Genomic DNA, 25,392 nt, shown 5'->3' on the forward strand with positions numbered 1-25,392 from the left:
AGGAACCCATGCAAACACTGAAAAACGAGTGTGTATAAGTGTAATTTCAACCATTTTCCTTTCTTTTTTTTTTTTTTTCCTTTTTGGATAGTACAAGGTCAAAAGCCCAGTAAGATTTGTATCATTGTCTGTATTCATGGTATGAGGATTTCACCTTTATTCTGTATTCTTTTCTCTGACAGAACTGAGTCAGAGAGATCTATTAATAAACATGCTAAACATGAATATTTATACTGCTGCTAAACTCTTAGTGATGGTGTGATGAGGCACACTACTCGTGCTGCACTGCTTCCTATTGCAAGAATAGTACGGAGAACTCTGTCCATAGTAGCCAATAGAAATGAGCCTCAGAGTGGGGGGATTTCAAAATAAGAGAGCTCCAAGGGTTGTTTGCAATGTAAAGTATTGGATGCAGTGATGTAAATGACGCCGCCACTAAACTCTATTACTAAGAAGTAAGATGTTCACTGGAATGACATCTTTCTTCTCTGTTTGGCAGTCTGATGGACGAGTCTGGGATTGATGGATGCCAGAAGAACCGTACTTGTCTCTATGCATTGAACCAAGTGTAAAGTTTGTTGGAGGGGGATTATGGTGTGGGGTTGTTTTTCAGGGGTTGGGGTTGGCCCCTTTGTTGCAGTGAAAGGAACTGTTAATGCTTACCTGGCTGATCTCCCAGTGTGATTGTAACAGAGTGCCAAGCGGATAGGAAGTTCTGAAGGCACACGTCTGCTCCTCCTCCATAGTAATGCGTCACCATTTTGGGCGATTTCATGCGTCCAACTATTATGGTAACAGTTTTAGGTAGCAGCCTAAACCCCTTGACTAATTACTTCTGTTGCTGTCCAATACAGAGGGGACATAACAATCTTGTGCTGTATGGACTTGATTAGAGATAGTCAATGAGTCACAAATCTGGCTTCCATGCAGATTTATTGAACACTTCATGTAGCTTGCATTTGGGCCAATGAAATCCATTCCCTGTTGAATTTGATTAGCCCAGTTGTAAGCTCCGTACAGTTGGCGTTAGAATAGCAGGATGGGATTATTTGCATTTTCTTGACCATCTCTGCTTGTGAGCGCAGTGGAAGGAGAACACATGATATAGCACCAGGAGACGTATATTGGCACTGGTGTGGATAAGGGTAATTGCATTTTACCTTATTAATTGCTCTTCTCTTGTCTTTTGAAGGAAAGTGAGGATGGCATTGAAGGGGATGGTAAGTGTCCAATCTTAAAACTAATTCTGAACTGTAACTTAATGTTAAAGTGGATTCGAGATAAACTTTTACACATTGCATAATTGTGTTCCTTTCATATAGTTTATAGGGCATTCCTCAAGCCAAATACTTTTTTGTTTTAATACTCTAATTCCCTATAAACTAAACAAGCCTCGCCCACAGCTTTTCAGAGAGCCTTGGCACTCAGTCCCAGGTAGCAAGGGCTTATGGGAGCTTAGTCTGGGCAGGAGGAGGAGAGAGGAGGAGGGGGGAGTGAAATTTTTCCACAGGCTGAGTGCTGGAGATGCTATCAGCTTGCCTCAGTGTAGTGTGACAAACAAAACATGGCTGCCCTCATTGTATCACAGCAATAAATAATCATAAACTGTTGAAGTTGTTGGCAGTTAGATATGCTGTGTAAACGATCTAAACTTTAGATAAGCTATATAGACAAGTTACTTGTTATAGTTACTTTTTCATCTCGCATCCGCTTTAACTATAAGTTCGATTAGTTAAAATGCACTTTTTTTGTATTCGACCCCAAGTGCACCTAAGCCTTTCCAATGAAAGTTTCTTTACAATCTTCTGCAGTGTAAACACGTATTTTCTATGATGCCTCCCATCTACCATTGTGCATGCTGTCTATGATTTTGGAATGTACATACACCATTTATAACGCCATTGGCTATCGATCCCCTGCTGTTCTTGCCCTGGCTCCCTCGTACAGATATTTTCCAGCATGTCTGATCAGACTTTCAATAAACTGCACAAAAGCTATCAAAAGTCAAACGTTTGGATATGTTGGTGCAGTAGAATACTGGCAGTTTCGATGTGTGTGTATGGCCAGTCTTAGAAAGAGAGAGAACCTAAAGTGAGAAGCATATGATGGCTGCCATATTTATTTCCTTTTACAGTATACTACTGTGGGCTACATTATAATTTATGAATTATCCTGGCAGTGTTCGTTGTCTTTGGGGTCCCCCTCCCCCAGTAACCTGTGGTCTTCATGTTTGGTGCAATACTCCAGTGGAATATGAAAACCAGGAAGCACCCCCTCGCTATCGCATGTGAATTGGAACTGCGGAGGCACAAACTCCAAACAATGCAAGCAAAGAGAAAGGAAGTGCACTTCAGTATTGCTCTGCGACACTCAGAGGAACTTCCGGCAGGCGCTTGAGCTATAAGGACAAGGGAATAAAAGGGGGGAGGGGGGTTACAACTATGACAACGAGCACTGCCAGAATACTCCATAAATGGTACTGTAGCCCACAATGGGCTTCATGTAATAGATTTAGGGTTTTTTAGACGATACCAGTTGCTTGCCTGTCTTGCTGATCGGTTTGGCTGCAGCATGCAGCTAATCGGGTCAGACTTGGGTCAGAACTTGTTTAGGTTCTGTAGGTTGAAGGCATGAAGGCAGAGGATCAGCAAGACAACCAGGCAATTTGAATTGTTAAAAGGACAACCGATGTGTAAGATGGATATAGAGTTGGCCATATTTAATTTAAACAATGCATATTGCCTGGCTGTCCTGCTGATCACTTCCCTCTAATACTTTGTCATAGACACTAAACAAGCGTGCAGATCAGATGTTTAGCTTAAATTTGACTCAATTTACTGCAAGCTTGATTCAGGTGTGTGTGTGTGTGAGTCAGACACTACTGATGACATGGAAGATGAGCAGGATGCCAAGCAACTGGTGTTGTTTAAAAATAAATGTCAGCCTTCTTATTCCTCTTACTTTAAGGTGTGCTTTAAAACGAACCTAAACAGAGGATATGGATTTTTCCTTTTAAAATATTAGTAGTCTCTAATACTTTTAGCCACAGCCCCTCAACAAGCATGCAGATCAGGTGCTCTGACTGAAGTCGGACTGGATTAGCTGCATGCTTGTTTCAGGTGTGTGATTCAGCCACTACTGCAGCCAAAGAGATCAGCAGGGCTGCCAAGCAACTGGTATTGTGTAAAAGGAAACATCCATATCCCTCTGTTTAGGTTCCCTTGAGGTTTGATAGGGGGCAGAGAGCAAGACGCACATGGTGAGTAGAGCTGAGCTTTCGAGTAAGCATGCAAACTGAGCCACACTAACACAGTGGCTACTGATTAATTAGCTGGCAGTCAGTAAATGAAACAGCAGCTATTGAGTTTGATTTTCTTTCATTTTCGTATCTGTGGAAATTTGCATGCTTATTTGCTCACTCAGATTTAAAGCTCCTCTTTAATTGTGACGAGAGGGATTGATACATTTATTTGGGTCTTTGGACCGCATTCCATCCTATTGGTCAGCTTTTCAGGCTTATTGAATGGGTTGTGTCAGAATGAGACAGCGGTCGCATGAATGGACAAACGTCCATTCATTCTGTGTGATTGGCCTTTTGTGTGTTTTTGGGACAGCGGAGTTTGGCTTTACAGTCATCCAGCTTTGCAGCTGCAGCTCCACTGAGATGTCATCCAGCGTGCTCATGACTGTGTAAAAATGGCTAAGTACTTTATTCTTGCTTGCTTTTATACAGTCCATTTATTTCTGTCTGCTTGATTTACAGCGGTGCTGTCAGACTACGAAAGTGTCGAGGAGTCTGAGGTGGGTATCCTTAGACTAGTGTCTGTAAAATAGCACTGAAGTATATTTCTCATGGCGTGTAGGGTGGGTTTCTTAAAATTCAGCTAGTCAAAATGATTTTAGCTGCAGAATACTAAGATTTATTGTTTTATTGGTTAATTAGTGCACGCCCCACGCCCTATCCTGCTTGTCTGTAAATGCCAGCCATGAGCTTGTGCCACAAACCTGAATCCATTTTATTGGAATTCCACGTGCAAGACCAATACAAAGTGGTGTACACGTGAGAAGTGGAACGAAAATCATACATGATTCCAAACATTTTTTACAAATAACTGCAAAGTGGGGTGTGCGTAATTATTCAGCCCCCTTTGGTCTGAGTGCAGTCAGTTGCCCATAGAAATTGCCTGATCATGAGTGATAATGACTAAATAGAGTGCACCTATGTGTAATCTAACGTCAGTACAAATACAGCTGCTCTGTGATGGCCTCGGAGGTTGTCTAAGAGAATATTGGGAGCAGCAACACCATGAAGTCCAAACAACACACCAGACAGGTCAGGGATAAAGTTATTGAGAAATTTAAAGCAGGCTTAAGCTACAAAAGATTTCCAAAGCCTTGAACATCCCACGGAGAATTGTTCAAGCGATCATTCAGAAATGGAAGGAGTATGGTACAACTGTAAACCTACCAAGACAATGCCGTCCACCTAAACTCACAGGCCGAACAAGGAGAGCGGTGATCAGAAATGCAGTCAAGAGGCCCATGGTGACTTTGGATGAGGTGCAGAGATCTACAGCTCAGGTGGGGGAATCTGTCCATAGGACAACTATTAGTCGTGCACTGCACAAAGTTGGCCTTTATGGAAGAGTGGCAAGAAGAAAGCCATTGTTAACAGAAAAGCATAAGAAGCCCCGTTTGCAGTTTGCCACAAGCCATGTGGCGGACACAGCAAACATGTGGAAGAAGGTGCTCTGGTCAGATGAGACCAAAATGGAACGTTTTGGCCAAAATGCAAAACGCTATGTGTGGCGGAAAAGTAACACTGCACAACACTAACACTGCACTATTATGCAGGAGAACAGAGGCGCCAAAAGGATAAAAGGAAGCTAAATGAGCTTAAAAACCAAATTCTTGGTAAATAGAGGAGGTAGTGGTGGACTTACCTCCTCCAAGTAGACACACAACGACTGTAGTAAACACAGTCAATATATTTTGTTTATGAACTCCAAATATGCAACGCGTTTCGCAGGTTTGATCCCGCTTCATCAGGCAATAACAACGGAGCAATAGCATATGTGGTCAGTAGAAGAGCCAGGCACCTCTGTTAGAGGTGCCTGGCTCTTCTACTGACCACATATGCTATTGCTCCGTTGTTATTGCCTGATGAAGCGGGATCAAACCTGCCAGTACATATTACACTATTGGGGCTCTTGGTGTTCCTTGTTTTTACTAACACTGCACTGCACAACACTAACACTGAACACACCATTCCCACTGTCAAATATGGTGATGGCAGCATCATGCTCTAGGGGTACTTCACTTCAGCAGGGACAGGGATGCTATTCAGAGTTGATGGGAAGATGGATGGAGCCAAATACAGGGCAATCTTGGAAGAAAACCTCTTGGAGACTGCAAAAGACTTGATACTGGGGCGGAAGTTCACCTTTCAGCAGGACAACAACCCTAAACATAAAGCCAGGGCAACAATGGAATGGTTTAAAACAAAACATATCCATGTGTTAGAATGGCCCAGTCAAAGTCCAGATCTAAATCCAATTGCGAATCTGTGGCAAGATCTGAAAACTGCTGTTCACAAAAGCTGTCCATCTAATCTGACTGAGCTGGAGCTGTTTTGCAAAGAATGGGCAAGAATTTCAGTCTCTAGATGTGCAAAGCTGGTAGAGACTTACCCTAAAAGACTGGCAGCTGTAATTGCAGCAAAAGGTGGTTCTACAAAGTATTGGCTCAGGGGGCTGAATAATTACGCACACCCCACTTTGCAGTTATTTTATTTTTTTAAAGTTAGGAATCCTGTATGATTTTCGTTCTACTTCTCACGTGTACACCACTTTGTATTGGTCTTTCACGTGGAATTCCAATAAAATTGATTCATGTCTGGCAGTTATGACAAAATGTGGAAAACTTCAAGGGGGCCAAATACTTTTGCAAACCACTGTATATTGCACTTTTCTCCTCATGAACTCAAAGCGCCAGAGTTGTAGCCACTAGGACACGCTCTATAGGGAGTTATGGTGCCCATACATGGTACAATTTTTTTTTTATTAATTTGGTTCGATTATTCCATTAGATTGAATATAAATATTTTTCCAAAATGTCCGATCGGATTTTTATTGACAAAAATGGGATAATCTTCTGTTGTTCTTGATCTAAAAGAGATTCTTCTCGATTCCATAGTTTTGGTTGAATAAACAGAAACATCAAACATTTTTATTGTACCGTGTATAGGCACCACAAGGGAGTCTTGCCTCACTGAGTAAGTGCAGGCTTGCTGAACAGGAAGAGCCAAAATTCAAACCCTGGTCTCTCGTGTCAGAGCCCTTAACCAGCACACTATCCCTTCAAGTGGGTCAAGAGTGTAAATATATTAGGATGAAAGAGCCCGTAATGTGAAGCTTTGTGTGTAGAGCTGCCAGGATTGACTGGTGTCGGCGGCAATAACTCACCCGCATACCCGTAATCTGAAGGTCTGAAACTCCTCCCCCTCCATCAGCAAGACCGTCATTGCCTTTTTTTGTCCAGTCTTCTGAAGCTCTGGCCACTCCTACCTACATAGCTGTGGTTTGCCCTCAGTTGGCTGCAGTCTGTTGAGCCATGGTTGCCGAGCTGGGGCGGGCTGAGGTGACAGGTGGGAGTGGCCACAGCTTTAGAAAAAAACTGCCATGGAGGTTTTGCTGATAGAGTTTTGAAATTCTGCCCCCTGCAATTATTACAGGAGTGTGAATGAGTTATTGCCACAGACACTCGCCGATCATGGCAGCCTTAACAGAGAGCCTTACATTAGACTCTTAAGTAATATATTAAAAGAACTCACTTCCTGTAATGCCATCCAATGAACAACAGAGGATGGCATTACAGGAAATGATGCGGCAGCAATGGGACGCAAGGAAGTAAGTTCCCCGCTCGCTGCCGCTTGCTACATTAGCTCACCGCTTGCTTCATTGATAGATAAGATTTATTTTAAATTATTTAAGTTATTGAAACAAGCTGGAGGGGGATCGGGGATGGGGGACCCAATTGAAGGGGGGGGGGGGGAAATGACCCCTGCTGCCCGCTTCCACCCCCGTCCTGCCTGCAACCCCCTCCATCTGTTTTTTGACCCATGAAAAAAATGTAAATGGATCAGAAATGTATGCTGCAAAAGGGCAGCATGGATCCGTTTGCGTTCAGGTTTTCCAGGATCACGGACCGCAGGCTCCGTCCTGCAACCGTGCCTAGTGTGGACCCAGCCTTACAGTTTATTGCTCGGCCATACAACTTGGCAGCCAAATTAATCTTGCCTCCTTTTCTGCCCACCAACAGAGCTTTCTCTTGGTGGGATCTGATTGCTGCTGCGATATTGATTTTTTTTTTTTAAATACATTTTGTTTGTTTTTATAAAAATGGCTATTTGTTTTAAATTGTATCCTCCCACCTTCTCTTCCTCTATGAGAGGGATCAGATTGTGAGCCACTCGAGTGGACAGCAAAGTGACAAAGCTGTCCCCTGTACAGCACTGCGCTAGATCGCAGAGCTGTACAAACTAAAACAGGTTTTTTTTTTTTCCCCCATTCGTGGCTGGCAGGCTGTTTATGGAGACGAGCTCCATAACTCAGCGGGGATGCGCACATTCCTAATCTCTGCCCAGCGCTCTTGATGCCAATCGGCATTAGACGGTCCTGGGGGAGCCACTCTGCAACCGCCCATCTGCGTTAGGCGGTCGCAGAGCAGTTAAAGCAAGGGTGGTTGACTTCCCAAGAGTTCAGATAGCAGTCAGTATAAATACTCTTTCCAGGACGTCTCAGGACAGCAACCCTGAGACTTGTCTCCCTCCATTTCCAACTGGACAGGATACTAGTTAAAAGAATTAACATAATTGATTAGGCAGGCACCCTACATAAGGCAGCATTCCCTTACCCTCATCAGTTGTTTTCCTGTCCAGCAGGATGCTGGTTGTGTGGGGAGAGCTGGCCAACCATGATAGATTTCAGGAGCCGCGGCATAAAAGTGTCCCCTATGTCAGCGCTGGTCAGGCGAGCCAGCGCGGGTGCTTGATGTCTGCATCGGCTTCTCCCCCAGTCTGTGTTACACGCCGGAACGGCTTCCGCTGAAGGACGCGCGCAGAGGGATATGTGACTTCCGCATTACGTGACCAAGGAGGAAGTAGAATGCTTTCCATGGCTCGGCGTGCATCCCAGCGGACATCTCGCCGCATTTAGCCGCTGATTGAGCTAGTCTGCTCAGTAATGCGGTGGATTTCTAAGGTAAAGCAAACCTTTTCATTATGTTTGAGCGGAAACCTTCAGGTGACCTATTCAAGGGTTGTGCATCCTGGTCAGTCTTGTGTATGCTGACCATGGAAGCGTCCGCAGGCTCTTGCTCCCATAGTTCTGAGGAGTCAAGCTCCACTCCCTCTCTGGTATGTGTCTTCTGTTATAAGGCCTTTATACCGGCTATTATTTGAGGGTTATCAAGCACCCTCCCCTGGTTCCTCAGTTTTAACTTGGTTTCCATCCTTGAAACACCCAAGAGGAATAGATGCTGAGTTTATTTGGCCGGATGGATGTCCTCTTGGCAGCACTGCTCATGCATGAAATCCCTGGGCCACAAGCCATGGTCGGGAGACTGGTGCTGGTGGGGGAGTCCAATATAGGAGAACTAGACAGCATAAGAAATGGTACTGTTCCTGACGTTCTCCCCTATGCTGGAAAGATGGGATCACAGACAAGAGCTTCCAAGCTTGTTCCAGCAGCAGGGATATTCACTCATATAGTTCACATTAGAGTGTGATTTTTCACCCTGTGTGTTTTACCCTCTCTCTTGTTTCCTCTATAATCTAGTGAGCTAATGGAAACTTGCAGGGCAATGATAGTTGCCAGGAGTCATTTGCTTCCCATTTGATTGGTCAGGCCTGCAGTAAACCTATGCTAGCTGTAGATACCGACCAATCGTTGAAGGGATGTACACTCACATGGTTGATTTTAGAGTGATGTTTCCTTGGTATAAGTTTATACTTTCTCTTGTCCTCTGTGTCCATGCAATCTAGCAGTGGGTGCAAAGCAGGAGGTGAAGGTGAATTGTTGCCATTGCAGCAATAGGCTTCCCCAGGGTTATAATAAGATGATTTGTCAACCCTGAACTGCAGCGATGGGGATTGACAATCTATGGAAATTTTCAGGAAGTGAATCTCTGGGTAGTTTCAAGGAGTTCCTTGTTTCAAACTTGTTCAGATCTATTGTGCATTTGTTTCAGATCTGCATTGCATTTGTTTCAGAGCTGCATTGCATTTGTTTCAGAGCTGCATTGCATTTGTTTCAGAGCTGCATTGCATTTGTTTCAGAGCTGCATTGCATTTGTTTCAGAGCTGCATTGCATTTGTTTCAGAGCTGCATTGCATTGGTTTCAGAGCTGCATTGCATTTGTTTCAGAGCTGCATTGCATTTGTTTCAGAGCTACATTGCATTTGTTTCAGAGCTGCATTGCATTTGTTTCAGAGCTGCATTGCATTTGTTTCAGATCTGTATTGCATTGGTTTCAGATCTGCATTGCATTTGTTCTGATCTGTATTGCTGTTGTTTCAGATCTGCATTACTTTGGTTCAGATCTGTATTGCATTTGCTTCAGATCTGCATAGCATTTGTTTCAGATCTGCATTACTTTGGTTCAGATCTGTATTGCATTTGTTTCTGATCTGCATTGCATTTGTTTCAGATCTGCATTGCATTTGTTTCAGATCTGCATTGCATTTGTTTCAGATCTGCATTGCATTTGTTTCAGATCTGCATTGCATTTGTTTCAGATCTGCATTGCATTTGTTTCAGATCTGCATTGCATTTGTCTCAGATCTGCATTGCTTTTGTTTCTGATCTATATTGCATTTGTTTCAGATCTGCATTACTTTGGTTCAGATCTGTATTGCATTTGTTTCTGATCTGCATTGCATTTGTTTCAGATCTGCATTGCATTTGTTTCAGATCTGCATTGCATTGGTTTCAGATCTGCATTACTTTTGTTTCAGATCTGCATAGCATTTGTTTCAGATCTGCATAGCATTTGTTTCAGATCTGCATTGCATTTGTCTCAGATCTATATTGCATTTGTTTCAGATCTGCATTACTTTGGTTCAGATCTGTATTGCATTTGTTTCTGATCTGCATTGCATTTGTTTCAGATCTGCATTGCATTTGTTTCAGATCTGCATTGCATTTGTTTCAGATCTGCATTGCATTTGTTTCAGATCTGCATTGCATTTGTTTCAGATCTGCATTGCATTTGTTTCAGATCTGCATAGCATTGGTTTCAGATCTGCATTACTTTTGTTTCAGATCTGCATAGCATTTGTTTCAGATCTGCATAGCATTTGTTTCAGATCTGCATTACTTTTGTTTCAGATCTGCATAGCATTTGTTTCAGATCTGCATTACTTTGGTTCAGATCTGTATTGCATTTGTTTCTGATCTGTATTGCATTGGTTTCTGATCTGCATTGCATTGGTTTCTGATCTGCATTGCATTGGTTTCTGATCTGCATTGCATTGGTTTCTGATCTGCATTGCATTGGTTTCTGATCTGCATTGCATTGGTTTCAGATCTGCATTGCATTGGTTTCAGATCTGCATTGCATTGGTTTCAGATCTGCATTGCATTGGTTTCAGATCTGCATTGCATTTGTTCTGATCTGTATTGCATTGGTTTCAGATCTGCATTGCATTGGTTTCAGATCTGCATTGCATTTGTTTTGAATTTTGTTTGATTTGTCAAGCCTGCACTTAAACCTTTACTGGCTGTAGAGATTGACAATTTTTCAGTGAGATACACTCTTAGTATTTAGAGTGTAATTTCCCCTGTATGTTTTATCCCCTCTCTATATTCGGGCAAAGGTGAATGTAAAGCAGAGGGTTTCAAGATTCTGGAATCTTAAGCAATGTGGACAGTAGATTTTTCCAGTATTATAAGGAATTGTTGAATCTGCACAAAGGGCAGTGCTCAGTCGTGTGGCAGATTTATTCAGCAGGGAAATTCACTGCCCATATAAATCTATGGGTCTGTGCACAGTGCGGGGTTGTACCTGATCGCATTATTCTAAAAAGCGGCATGCAGATTTGTAAAAAGGCCATGTCTGGTCTCCAGTGCAGTTCACACTGTTGCATTACTATGCATGCATTATAAACTTATCCACTGTGATCCTAGCCTAGAGCTATCATAGCGGTGGGTGTTGTCTTCCACTTAAAGAGGAACTCCCAGTGAAAATTCTTCATTTTTACAATAATTATGTATAAATGTAGTCAGCTTTTGCCCATTTTAAAAGCTTCCCTCTCTTTTATTTACATTCTGACATTTATCAGATGGTGACGTTTTTACTGTTGGCAGGTGATGTAGCTGGAAGTACATGCTGCTTGTTCTGGCAGTTGGAAACAGCTGTAAACCGCTATTTCCCACAATGCAACGAGGTTCACAGACCGGAAACTGCCAGGAAAATAGTCCTCAGTCTCCTGTGGGAGGGGCTTCACCACAATATTAGACATACAGAGCCCCCTGATGAGGATCCATTTGTGAAAAGGAATAGATTTCTCATGTAAAAGTGGATATCAGCTACTGAAACTGTTAGGAAGCTGTTAAAACAGATTCCAAGAATGGCAAGTTGGATAAGACTAAGCTGTCAAACCTGATAAGCATGCAGTGTCTTCTGAAGCGGTGTCTAAATCTAGGAAATGTGCAGTGACCGTATGCCTGATTCTGCAGAACACCTGTGTCAATTATGCACTGAAAAGGTAGTAAAAGATGAATCCCCTACATAGCTTAAAGATTTGATGGGATGGTTGAGATCAGAGATGTCCTTTGCTATTAAAGAAATTGAAGAATCTGCTTTCATACTTTCTAATTCAGATGTTACACCGACATTTACCCCTTCTACTTCTGATGCACCTATTGATGGTCCTTCTCAATCCTCCTAACAGATCTCCTCAAGAGGTAGAGAGTCGAGGTTGATTCAGATAAATTTGATGTCTAAAGGGAGAGTGGATATCTATTATTGGAAGAGTTACCACAGGGCGAAGTAGACGCATCTGAGGGTAAAGGCGTTAAGTCTCAGAAATTCGTTTTTCCACAGAATTTATGAATGAGTTATTTGAAGCTATGCATAGGGCTATGGGCATTACCAAGGAACAAGAAGACCTATTACTATTGATCAAATGTACAAACGTTTATCTGACCTAAGATTGTATATAAATTCCATAGATCTCAAGAGATCTTTTTACCATCTTTTTGCAGTAATTCATCAAATCGAAAGGAGAAAGGTTGCACTGTCTAGGTGTTAAGAAGGTGTCTAATTGAATGAATATCTTCAGAGATCCAAGAATTGGAGGAAGTCCAATGCTTTGTTGGTTCTCTTTGCCGGAAAGCAGCCATCTAAAGAAACCTATTGCAAGATGGATCAGACAAGCTTTTGCTTTATCTTACTTGCACCAGGGCAAGCAGTTATCAGGGCTAGCGAAAGGTCATTCAACCAGAGCGGTTTCTACTTCCTGGGCAGAGAGAGCAGGGGCTACTATTAATAAATCTGTGAAGCTGCAACCTGGTCAAGCCACAATACCTTTGTTAAGCATTATAGACTTGATTTAACCTCTAACTCTGACTTATGTTTTGGTAGAAGAGTTTTGCAGGCTGTAATCCCTCCCTAATTATGTCTTGTTTATCATCTCAGGGTTGCTGTCCTGAGACGTCCTGGAAAGACAAAACTTACTTACGGTAAGGTCTTTTCCAGGAGTCGGAAGGACAGCACCCTTACTACCCACCCTGATGTATTGTTAATAAAAATTATTTGAAGCATCATTCTGTGTGGTCTTTTTTATTACTGATGAGGGTAAGGGAATGCTGCCTTATGTAGGGTGCCTGCCTAATCAATTATGTTAATTCTTTTAACTAGTATCCTGTCCAGTTGGAAATGGAGGGAGACAAGTCTCAGGGTTGCTGTCCTTCCGACTCCTGGAAAAGACCTTACCGTAAGTAAGTTTTGTCTTTCTTGTTCCAGGAGGAAGAAGAGACCCGTTTCAGTGAGGAGGAACGCAGCAAAGCTCAAGTGAAGTCCGAAATCCATGTCCCGGAAACTACCACTACTAAGGAGGAGAAGGTGAAGACAAAGGGAGCAGTAACCGGAGAGCGTCAGAGTGGAGATGGGCAGGTAACATTTATCAGCTTCTATTGATGGACATTAATTGTGGTTTGTTAGTTTTGACCTTTATTCACCACTGGTGGAAAGTGCAGTTTAGCACTCAGTAGGGTCCTTTGTAACCCAGTCAGAACCAATTGTAACACCTAAGAGACCTTGCCCTATTTTCTTCTGCTTATCTTCTGTCAAATACTTACTATATACTGACAGTTCCATTGCCTAGTAACGTTCCATGGAGTGCGGCTCTCTTTTCCCAGAGAGGTGACCTGAACTTGACATTGATGTGCCTCAGGCATAAGAGGAGCCTGTAATCTAGCACTCCCGAGGTTCAGTGGCAATTGCAATTCCTTATACTCTTCTCGTGCTTGCAAGAAGTACCTTGACACCTTAAAGGAGAATCTCATGAAGTGCCATTTTATACAGAAATGACAAAATGTATTACATTTTTTTTTTTAATCAAACTTTATTAAAAGCATATAAATGATACAAGATGTAAATGGGAAGCCTACCACAGCTTACAATCAAATGCCCATAACTATGTCCACACAAAAAGTAAGCAATCACATGTCGAAAACCGTAAAAGAAATGTTGCATGAAATCAGATAAACGTGTATGTACAGTGCCAAGCATACAAATAATTAGGCTGTGGTTTTCTTTTTTTTTCTACCTGAAAGAGTTAACCTTCAGGCACGCAAGTGACTTTCTCTCTTGTCTCAGGCCCTTGCAGATTATAGTGTAATCTATAGATTAAAAAAAAGTCAATAGTTCACGTGTTTTAGCTTTGGGTCAATTTATAGACTGCTAATGAGCAGAGACAATAAAACATTACATCTACTTTGTAAATGTTTAAACTTAGAAGAAAACCTTAGGTTATCTAAAAAAGATTTTTTTGTTTTTGGAGTAGTAGAATAGATACAATTGTTTCTCATCAGGTTTTCACCTCGGGTTCACTTTAAGGTCTTGTTCACACTAAAGGTGGCCACTAACGATGTAATCTTTTTCATCCAATTTTACCAAATGTATGTAGCATAAGGGTAAACTGAGTGAATATATTAAATTGATAATTTAGGCAGTTACGTTATATTGCATAGAAATGGTAGGATTGGATGAAACAGATTGTATCATTAGTGGCCAGCTTGAGGGCTCGTTCACACTCAGGGCCGTTTCTTGCCCCGTTCAGCCGGTTCTGCTGAACGGGGCGCCGATGAGAGAGACTGATTGGGGGGCGCCAGGCAGAAGGATGTGACGTCACGTCACTGCTAGGAGCCGGTCAAAGTGCAGCGAGAGGCAGGAGGAGCTGTGCACCAGCGCGATCACCGGCTTCCTAGATCCTTCTGGGCGCTCCAGCGCAGGGCCGAGCCTGGGCGGGCGCTCTCCCCCTGTGGCCGCCGCTCTCTCCCTCCCTCTAGCCGCCGGCGCCGCTGCGTCAGACCTCGAATCAGGCGGCGACCGGTAGTGCGGGCGCTAGGACCTAGCACGCCGCACTGATATGCGGAAGTGACACCACTTCCGCATATAGAGCGTGTGTGTCCGGCGCCCTCTTACTGGTCGGGTCGCCCGCTGATCGAGGTCTGACGCTGCTGCAAGGTGAGGGGGTGGCCTTTCACTCACTCACTCGGGTCCCTATACCCATGGCTCCATATACTGGGCACATATACCTCTGGCTACATATACCAGGCACATATACCCCCTGGCTCCATATATTGGGCACATATACCCCCTGGCTCCATATATTGGGCACATATACCCCCTGGCTCCATATACTGGGCACATATACCCCCTGGCTCCATATACTGGGCACATATACCCCCTGGCTCCATATACTGGGCTCATATACCCCCTGGCTCCATATCTGAATCAGAATCAATTTATTTTTCGCCAAGTAAGTTTGCACCTACAAGGAATTTGTCTTGGCAGTTGCTTAACAAACACAAACAAAAACAATACAAGGACAAACAGTGTGAATATTACAAGTTAAGGACATTATAAGTATAGTGGCAGTAAGCAATGTGAGAATTGTTCATGTTTAGTTCTGTGCTGATTACTTTCAGTCCTAGCAGCTCTAACGTGGTTCAGCATTAAGTATGGCTACCGCTTGAGGAAAAAAAAACAGTTCCTGTGTCTAGAGGTTTTGGTAGCAATTGACCGGAATCTTACTCCTGAAGGCATGCGCTGGAAGATGAAGTGAGCTGGGTGAGAGGGGTCAGAGGCAATTTTAGTTGCTCTCTTTCTGCACCTGCTAGTGTAAAGATCCTGCAGGGAAGGTAAGCTACAGCCAATTATCCTTTCCGCTGATCGGATGATGCGCTGCAGCCTCCCCTTTTCTAATGCTGAGTAGGAGCCGAACCATACAGTCATAGATGATGTTATGGTGGATTCGATGATTGCAGTGTAGAACTGCACCATTAGATTTTGAGGTAGGCCAAACTTTTTCAGCTGCTGTAGATGGTACATTCTCTGTTGTGCTTTCTTGACAATAGTGGCAGTGTTGTTGTCCCATTTTAAGTCGTTTGAGATTGTGGACCCAAGAAACTTGAATGACTCTACTTGGGTTATTGTGGATCCATTTATGGTTAAGGGGAGGTGTTGGGGGGGAGATCTCCTAAAGTCTATTATCATCTCCATGGTTTTGAGAGCATTTAGTTCCAAGTTGTTGCTGCTGCACCAGGAGGAAAGCTGTCCCACCACATACCTGTATGCAGACTCATCCCCGTTTTGAATGAGACCAACAACTGTTGTGTCGTCTGCAAACTTCAGAACCTTAACAGATGGATCTGTGGAGATGCAGTCATTGGTGTAAAGTGAGTACAGCAGTGGGGAAAGCACACAGCCCTGGGGTGCACCAGTACTGACTGTCAGAGAGCTTGATGTGAGTTTACCAAGTCTAACACGCTGTCTTCTGTCGGTTAAGAAGTCGGTTATCCATTTGCAGAGGGATTCAGGTATGTGTAGCTGGAAGAGCTTGCTGTGCAGCAGTGATGGAATTATGGTATAAAATGCAGAGCTGAAATCTATAAATAAAATCCTGGTGTAGGTTCCTGGGATATCTAAATGCTGTAGTACATAATGCATACACATGTTCACGGCCTCGTCTGCGGATCTGTTAGTCCTGTAGGCAAATTGCAAAGAGTCCAGCAGGGGATCTGTGATGGATTTCAGATAAGTCATTATCAGTTTTTCAAATGCTTTCATGACCAGTGATGTCAGGGCAACAGGCCTGTAATCATTTAAACATGTAGTTTTTTTTTGTTTTTGTTTTTTTTTTAATTGGTACAATAGTTGAGCTTTTAAAGCCGGCAGGAACAATTGAGAGTTCTAGAGATGCTTTGAATATGTCTGTAAATACAGGAGCTAATTGGTCGGCACAGAGATTCAAGCATTTCGCAGACACAGCGTCTGGTCCCATTGCTTTCCTGGTGTTTTGTTTTTTAAAGAGTCTATTTACATCTGATTGGCATATTGTTAGAGCATGCACATCTGGGGACACATATACCCCCTGGCTCCATAAACTGGACACATATACCCCCTGGCTCCATATACTGGGCACATATACCCCCTGGCTCCATATACTGGACACATATACCCCCTGGCTCCATATACTGGGCACATCTACCCCCTGGCTCCATATACTGGGCACATATACCCCCTGGCTCCATATACTGGGCACATATACCCCCTGGCTCCATATACTGGGCACATATACCCCCTGGCTCCATATACTGGGCACATATACCCCCTGGCTCCATATACTGGGCACATATACCCCCTGGCTCCATATACTGGGCACATATACCCCCTGGCGCCATATACTGGGCACATATACCTTTGGCTCCATATACTGGGCACATATACCCCCTGGCTCTATATACTGGGCACATATACCCCCTGGCTCCATATACTGGACACATATACCCCCTGGCTCCATATACTGGACACATATACTCCCTGGCTCCATATATTGGGCACATATACCCCCTGGCTCCATATATTGGGCACATATACCCCCTGGCTCCATATATTGGGCACATATACCCCCTGGCGCCATATACTGGGCACATATACCTCTGGCTCCATATACTGGGCACATATACCCCCTGGCTCCATATACTGGGCACATATACCCCCTGGCTCCACATACTGGGCACATATACCTCGAGCTACATATACTGGGCACATATATCCCTGGCTACATATACTGGGGACACTGGCTGTTTGTCATTATGTGCATTTACTGGTGAAAAGCGGTCTCTTGTTAAGTGCATTTACTGGTGAAAAGCGGTCTCTTGTTATGTGCATTTACTAATGAAAAGTGGTCTCTTGTTATGTGCATTAACTGGTGAAAAGCGGTCTCTTGTTATGTGCATTTACTAATGAAAAGCGGAATACGGTCTCTTATGTGCATTTACTGGTGAAAAGCGGTCTTTTATGTGCATTTACTGGTGAAAAAAACTTTCTCTTATGTGCATTTACTGGTGAAACGCTGTCTCTTATGTGCATTTAGTGGAGAAATGTTGTCAGTAAAAATCTTTTGTCAGTAATTTTTTAGGTATTTGTCAGTAAAAAATAACGTGAAAGGTTGGCAACACTGGCAGGCTGCGCGGCGCAACGGGAAAGATACAGGCAGCCCACCTCACGCTTGGGCTTGGCTGGGGGAGGAGCCGACAGCGAGCAAGAGTAGGGTGGCCGCATGCAGCCATAAATACGCAGTGTGTGACTGCGTTGCACTCGCAGAGCCTCTCAGCCTGAGTCAGTCCAGAGACTAGCAGACTCGCAGGCAGCCAAAGCCAGCCAGGAGCAAGCCCATGGAAGAGGGGTAGTAAAAATAAAAAAATAAAAAAATGGTGAGTTGGTTTCAAGAAGCCTTTTGACATGATTTCACTTAGCAGCTTTGATTTTGGGGAGGGAGGGGGGGGGGCGTATTTTTTGACTCTCGAACTGGGTGAAATTTAGCCTAGAAACTGCCCTGTTCACACTAGGGTTTTTTTCTTCCTTTTATCAAGCACAGGCGATTTTTAAAATCGCCCTCAAAACGCTTGTGCAATGTATCTTCATGAGAAGGTTCATATCAGCGCGGTTCGTGCGCTGGGCGTTCAGCAAAGTGGTGCCTGTACAATTTTGGGGGCGTTTTTGCTGTAATGGAAGGTATAGGAAAAGCGCTAAACGCTCACAAAACTGCTTTATGCAGTGACTGTGTTTGCGTTTTTTTTAGAATAAATACATTGTATTATTTTCCGGGTCAAAGAGTTCACTTCCTGACTTGCGTCAGGGAGTGAATGACAAAACCGTGCTTAGAAAAGTGCTTTTACCAAAAAACGCAGCACGCAGGGGAGAGCCGTGAGTGGGAAAGAAAACAGTGCACAAAAGACGCAAAATGATGCCTGAGGGCGTTTGCTGGTGGTTTTTTTTTGAGTGCAGGCGATTTCAGAAATCACCCTAAAAGCGCTTGTGCAATGATTCCTTATGAGTGGGTTCACATATGAGTGGTTCGATTCCGATCAGCTCACCAAAGTGCTGTCTGTACCATTTTCAGGGCGATTTGCTTGTAATGGAAGGTATAGGGAAGTCACAAAGCGCTTGAAAAAGCGCTTTGTATAGAGCTTTCCAGAGCGCTTTTAAATATAAATACATTGTATTTATTATTTTCCTGGTCAAAGAGTTCAATTCCTGACTGATGTTGGGAAGTGAAAAAACAAATTGATCCGCAAAAGCACTTAGAAAAGCGCTGTACAAAATAACTCTAATGCGCAGGTAAAAATATTGCGCACAAAATTGCAAAACGCTGGCGTCAGCGATTGCAATTTATAATGTGAACAAGGCCTAACGGTAATTATGGTAAATAGGTGGGATTAATATGACTACCAATATGTCAAAATCTGATCTACTAGTTTAGGTGTTGTCAACCATTTATCCAAAATGTTTTCAAACTGAATGCAAAACCCCTATGGATGTGCACTAGTTTCTCCAAGTGCGAATAATTGTTCATTTATTTCACCCAGTAGAGAAGATTCATTTTTCCAGCATCTCAGCAATGAAAGCTTGCCTGGAGCAGAGACCTATGATCTGCTAAGCTTGTTGTATCTCACAGGGGTGTGGAAAAGAGGCTTTTTACTTACTTGAGCCTTCTTCCTGCCCCATGTGGTCTGTCACCTCCCTTGATGTCGTCCTGGTCTGTGCTGCTGCAGCCAAATTAAAGACTGCGACCCAAGGGCTACTACGTATGCGCTTTACCCGGCTTTGCGTCTCCTAAATCGTGCTCATGTGGCCAGGAGTGTTCTGTGCATGCTCAGTTATAGATCCGTACAAACCGCACATGGGAACAAAAAGGGGCGTGGCCGAGGCAGCACATGCCCAATTGCCTGCAAATCAGCCTGGTCACTGGTCTTAATTTGACTGACAGCAGCACAACGGATCAGACCAGGAGGACATTAAACTTCCCATATACAATGATAATAAAGTCAAAGTACCTGAACTGCAACTTAAAAATATCCTTCTCTGGATAACGTACACAGCTGTGAGTGCTGCCAGAGAAGGATATTTTTAAGAGCAGTAGTATGAGTGCTGTTAGAGACGGAGGGAACTGCTGAGCGTAAATTGACGCTGATGAAGTCTCTTATTATTTGTATGGGAAGTTTGATCCCACTATTTAAAATAAGAGGTCTATGGATGCAGAAATCTTTGTTGCTTTTTTTTTTTATATGCCATTTCCTGGTTGTCCTGCTCACGTTGATGGTTTTTATTTCCTTTAGTTTGAGTTGCGTACCTGGAACAAGAATACAGCCAGTAGACTTAGGCTGATCTACATTCTTGTTTGGGGTCTGGGATATAGTAGGTTTTACAGACGGGCATCAGCTCAGAAATCAGGCAAACGCCATTTTTAAAGGTCCTTAGTAATGGCACCTTCATAGTCTTGTCACTTTAGGTTACCTTTAAACTGTAGCCACTTTTGATTCCAGGAAAGCACAGAGCCTGATGAGAACAAGGCCGCCAAGAAGAGTCAGAAGCAGCTGGATGACGACGAGGACAGGAAGAATCCTGCGTATATCCCTCGCAAGGGGCTTTTCTTTGAACATGATCTGCGAGGACACACTAATGACGAGGAAGTCAGGTGAGAACATCTCACTGAATAGCCTGGTGATTTTCTAAAAAACTAATGAGAAATGAGAGGCCAAGTAGGGTCATGTAAATACACAGTCTAGTTTATGTAAACACCTGGTAAATCTACAAGAATACATGAAATGTCCAATGAAAAATAATAGGTTAGATCTTCTGCATTAACATGAAGCTGCTTATCTCCCTCTCTCTGGTTACTGAAGTCATTTGTTTGTGAGCTCTGTTGAGTCCCCTCTTTTACCTTCACTTTCAAGCCCCCTTCCCAATGAAGTCTGTCACAGCCTGTGCACCAATGCACGGTGCTGCTAATGGTGCAGGTCATTAGTGCTGAGACCTTTTTCAGCTATATGTATGAAAGGAACTGCCTGCCCAGTTTGCAGTAGCCAAATCGTGTGTGTGTGTGTGTGTGTGTGTGTGTGTGTGTGTGTGTGTGTGTGTGTGTGTGTGTGTGTGTGTGTCTGAGCGGATCAGGTAGCCGCAAAAACCGCCGCTCCCATGGGCTGCAATAGCCCACTTTTTGCGTGACGACGCTGCACTGAGAGACTATTGTCTCTCGTAGCGTGCGGGGAGTGGCAGTAGGCGTGGCCAGGGGAGAGGGCTGCCCAATGGCAACTCAGGAAACCTTGTAGGAACGCCCCTGGCAGGCGTTTTAAACAGGGAATTCCTCTCCCCTGTGTTTACCTCCGAGTTAGTGACAAATCTTGTTGCTAAACTCGGGGGGGGGGGGGCAGAGAGCGGCGGTTGGGGGACACAGGGCCATGTCATTAGGCAGGGAACTGTGTCCCATCTGCTCCCCAAAGATCCACCTCATGTTCTCTTTAAGGAGCCAGCTCTACTAACAACAAACAGAATAACTCAAAATTGACACATACAGTAATTTGTAAGACATTTGTAGTGTTTTTTTGAACCCTGAGCAGACCTAAAAAATGCAATACTGAACTTCCCTGTGGCTTCTTGAGGCCCCCTGTAGCCGGTCAAGTCCCCAGGCCAGGGGTCATGCACAACTGCGCCTGTGCGGCACATCTGCTCGCAGGTCTTGATCAAGCACCATAAGTGTTCTGCGCATACGCTGTTAATTCTTTCAAGAACCACGCATGCACCGAATGTTTACATTGAGGCTCGTGCAGCTAACGGAGCCGCCATCAAGAGAACAGAGGGGACCCAGAGAATGCCGAGGGATCTTGCGGGCTAAAAAAACCCCCACAAAACTGGCTTGTTGACGAGATACCTGCACAGACATTTAAGGGAACATAAAATGAAAAGGATATGGATTTTTCCTTTTAAAATAATACCAGTTGCCTGACTCTCCTGCTGATTCTGTGTCTCTAATACTTTTAGCCACAGCCCCTCAACAAGCATGCAGATCAGGTGCTCTGACTGAAGTCAGGCTGTATTAACTGCATGCTTATTTCAGGGTTGTGATTCATCCACTACTGCAGCCAAAGAGATCAGCAAGACTGCCAGGCAACTGGTATTGTTTAAAAGGAAACATCCATATCCCTCTCAGTTAAGGTTCCCTTTAAGCTGGGTGGTCCATTGTTTCATCCACCAAATGTTTGAAGCCTTTATAGACATTAACATGGCTGCTTCCATTTTCCTTACACTAATAGGTTTCCTTTATTGATCTGAAATGTAAAGTTCATCCATTCTTATTGTACCTGCAGACCAAAGGGTCGTCACCCTCGCAAGCTATGGAAGGATGAGGGGCGATGGGAGCATGACCGATTTCGGGAAGATGAGCAAGCCCCTAAGTCGCGTGATGAGCTGATTTCTATGTACGGCTATGACATACGGTCTTGTAGAAATTCAGAGGAGATACGTCCACGTCGACCAAGAAAGCCAAGGTATTTGTTTCCTCTTTTGAAATTCTTTTAGACTTCATACAGGTTACAAATAACCATCAGCATTTATTCTTTCTGAGCTAAATCTACTGATCACAGTGCTTCTAGGGGCAGTTTTGCATAGCAGTGTACGTTCTTAGCAGCAGTAAAACTGATAATAATGAGGAGACTGTGCTGGTCTTGGGCAACTCCATCCCCAATGAGAAATGTCAAAAAACATTCTGCACGATCCCCTTAACATATACGAGTCACTTTATTGCCTACGGGTTAAAGGATACCAGATGTCTAACAAAACCTAAAATGGAGCGGGTAGGGGAGTAAGAGCTAATACTTACTGCTCCTTCCGCTCTGTCAGCTGCCATTCTCCCATAATCCTTCCTGGTCTTCTCCGTTCGTCACCGCAAGTCAGACGACTCTCCTGACTTGTCACCTGGACATACTGCGCCGTGCATGCGCAGTATGTCCTTTCTGCTTCCCTGTGGTCGCACATAATGACGTAGCATCCTGCCACGGGGAAGCAGAAAGGACATACTGCGCATGTGCAACACAGGATGTCCGGAACACAAGTAAGGAGTCGTCTGACTTGCGGTGACGGATGGAGAAAACCGGGAAGGATTACGGGAGTACAGCAGCTGACTCAGCAGGATGGAAGGAGTGGTAAGCATTAGCTCTTACCCCAGCCCCCCCCCCCCCCCGACCCCCCCCCTCGACCCCCCCCCTCCCGCTCCATTTTAGTTTTTTTTAGACATCTGGTATCCTTTAAACACTAAGCACCACCAGCTCACATTGCGGGCGGAGAGTGGTCTGTAGTCATAGGCAATTTGCATCTAATTGACCATCTCATAAACTGGCCTAAGAAAACAATAGCGAGAGCAGAAAGAGGAGCACACAAAAAAAGGTATATGCATTTAAACTGCAATGATTTTATTTTGGTTTTTTTGTAGATTATAAGAGATAATCATAGTAGAACCAAATTGTTACAGACTCTATTAAAATTAGATCATAATATATGATAAATACTGCAGCTGGAATACTTCAACTCAGTGGCCTAGTGCACACCAGAGCGGTTCGGCTGCGGTTTGTGATCCGCTTGCGGGTGCGGATCCGCTTGGGTAATGTATTTCAATGGGCTGGTGCACACCAGAGCGGGAGGCGTTTTGCAGAAACGCATACTCCCGGGCTGCTGCAGATTTTGGATTGCGGAGGCGTTTCTGCCTCAATGTTAAGTATAGGAAAAACGCAAACCGCTCTGAAAAACGGCACTTCAGAGCGGTTTACCAGGCGTTTTTTGTTACAGTAGCTGTTCAGTAACAGCTTTACTGTAACAATACATTAAATCTACTACACCAAAAACGCTTCACAAAACCGCAAAATGCTAGGTGAAACGCTACAGAAAAAGAAGAAAAAGCGTTTCAAAATCTGCTAGCATTTTGCGGATCTGCTAGCGGTTTTTGGTGTGCACCAGGCCTATGACAGATTAAGTATTGATACATCCTGTCAGACATTGATTACACCATAAAGTAATTTGATTACTTTGAAAGTCTTGAAAATGGTCTACAATCCGACACAATGAGCTCTATTCACAAAACTACTCATAAATTACTTATCACCTAATTGATAAAAAATAACCTTTCAGCACATTTACAAGCAAAATAATCACTCAAAATTCCTTATTAATTTAATTTCAGTATTACTTTTCTTGCCTTAATTCTATTATATTTTTGCTCTTTGGGAGCTTAAAAAACTAAAAACAGGTGAAAAAGCTTTGTGAATCATGCCCCAATTTGAGACATAATCTACTGATGAATGGTAATAAGAAATGGTGGCGACATCTTGTGGCAACAAACCATTATCACGTAGAACTTTTATTAGCTAACTCAGCATCACAATCACATTCTAAGTATAAACTCATAAGTAATGGTGGTGACATCTTGTGGTTGAAGAGCAATATAGCATAGACCTTTTATTTATTAGTTCACTCAGCATCAAATGGCATCACTGGAAGGAACTTTCATTCTATAACCATTATAAACAGCAGGCCAATATTATTGTGGAATGACTTTTGCACAGTATGTAGAAAAGGACAGAAATGAGTGTATCCAGGGAAATATCTTGCTATGAGTATTATACATTTAAAGAAATACTTTCAGATTTAAATCTGTATTTAGGCGTGTAGGTGTGTCCGCTCTCCTCATTAATCCATACCAAGCCTCAGCGACATAGTGTCCAGAGGCCTGCGGTGTTGCCTTAAAATTATCGGTGCAGTGGTTTACAGCAATTTGAGATAAATGTAGGGTCGTGCAACTCAGGAATCCTTTTTTTTTTTTTTATCCCTCTGGATGTCATGCTGATAATTTTTGGACATTTTTTGATCGCTACATATGTTGGATCAATAGACCTTTTTTCTGCTTTCCCTGATCTATGTGACAATATACCATATTTTTCCGACTATAACACACACCTTTTTCTCCCCTAAAAGTGGGGAGAAAACGTCCCTGCGTCTTATAATCCGAGTACAGGAAGTTTTCGACTTACGATCGTCCGCCGATTCGACCTGCCGCATGATGAGGACTCCCTGCACTCCTGGTGTCCTGTGTGTCTTCCTCCTTTTTTCCTTTGTAGCCATCTCGTGTTTCCCTTGCACTCTGCCTCAGTGTCTCCTCTGTAGCCGCCTCAGTGTCCACTCCCGTGTGTGCAGTAAATTGCAGCAGCAGCCGCTTGTATCACTCACCAGACTGAGCGTGCTTGGGGCAAACGGTGCCTCCTCTCTCGCTCACTTCTCCTCCCTTGTGCTGGTCAGGAAGTGCAGCTCTAGGGAGGAGTGAGCCAGAGAGGAGCTTCTGTTTGCCGCAAGCACGCTTGGTCTGGTGAGTGATACAAGCGGCTGCTGCCGCTATTTACTGCACACGCAGGAATTGGAGCAAGGGGATACTGAGGTTTCTACAGGGGAAAGCGGAACACACACAGGACACAAAGGAGACAGGAGGAAGACACAAGGACACACAGGATACTGGAAGACAGGAGGAAGACGCAAGGAGGACACACTGGGCGACAGGAGGAGGAAATAAGGGGGAAACACAGGACACTGCAGGACAGGAGGAGGACACAAGGTGGGCAGGAGGAAGACACAAGGACGGCACACACGATACTGGAGGATAGGAGGAGGACACGGGGGACACACAGGACACTGGGGACAGAAGTATGAAACATGGGGGACAAGACAACACAAGGGGGACATACAGGACAATGGGGGACCGGAGAAGGACATAAGAGGGAC

At 43.8% G+C, this 25,392-nt stretch overlaps 1 protein-coding gene across 1 annotated transcript in view; it reads left to right on the top strand.

The window, feature by feature from the left end:
- Positions 1-25,392, top strand: part of CASC3 (CASC3 exon junction complex subunit) — a 71,653-nt gene that overhangs the window by 19,812 nt on the left and 26,449 nt on the right. The window contains exons 2-6 of the mRNA XM_068264313.1: positions 1,193-1,220; positions 3,764-3,801; positions 13,027-13,176; positions 20,118-20,269; positions 21,939-22,118. Coding sequence (XP_068120414.1) covers positions 1,193-1,220; positions 3,764-3,801; positions 13,027-13,176; positions 20,118-20,269; positions 21,939-22,118 — 548 coding nt within the window. The remainder of the gene's footprint in view (positions 1-1,192; positions 1,221-3,763; positions 3,802-13,026; positions 13,177-20,117; positions 20,270-21,938; positions 22,119-25,392) is intronic.

This window comes from Hyperolius riggenbachi, chromosome 12, assembly GCF_040937935.1.
Source record: "Hyperolius riggenbachi isolate aHypRig1 chromosome 12, aHypRig1.pri, whole genome shotgun sequence".
Taxonomy (NCBI): Eukaryota; Metazoa; Chordata; class Amphibia; order Anura; family Hyperoliidae; genus Hyperolius; species Hyperolius riggenbachi.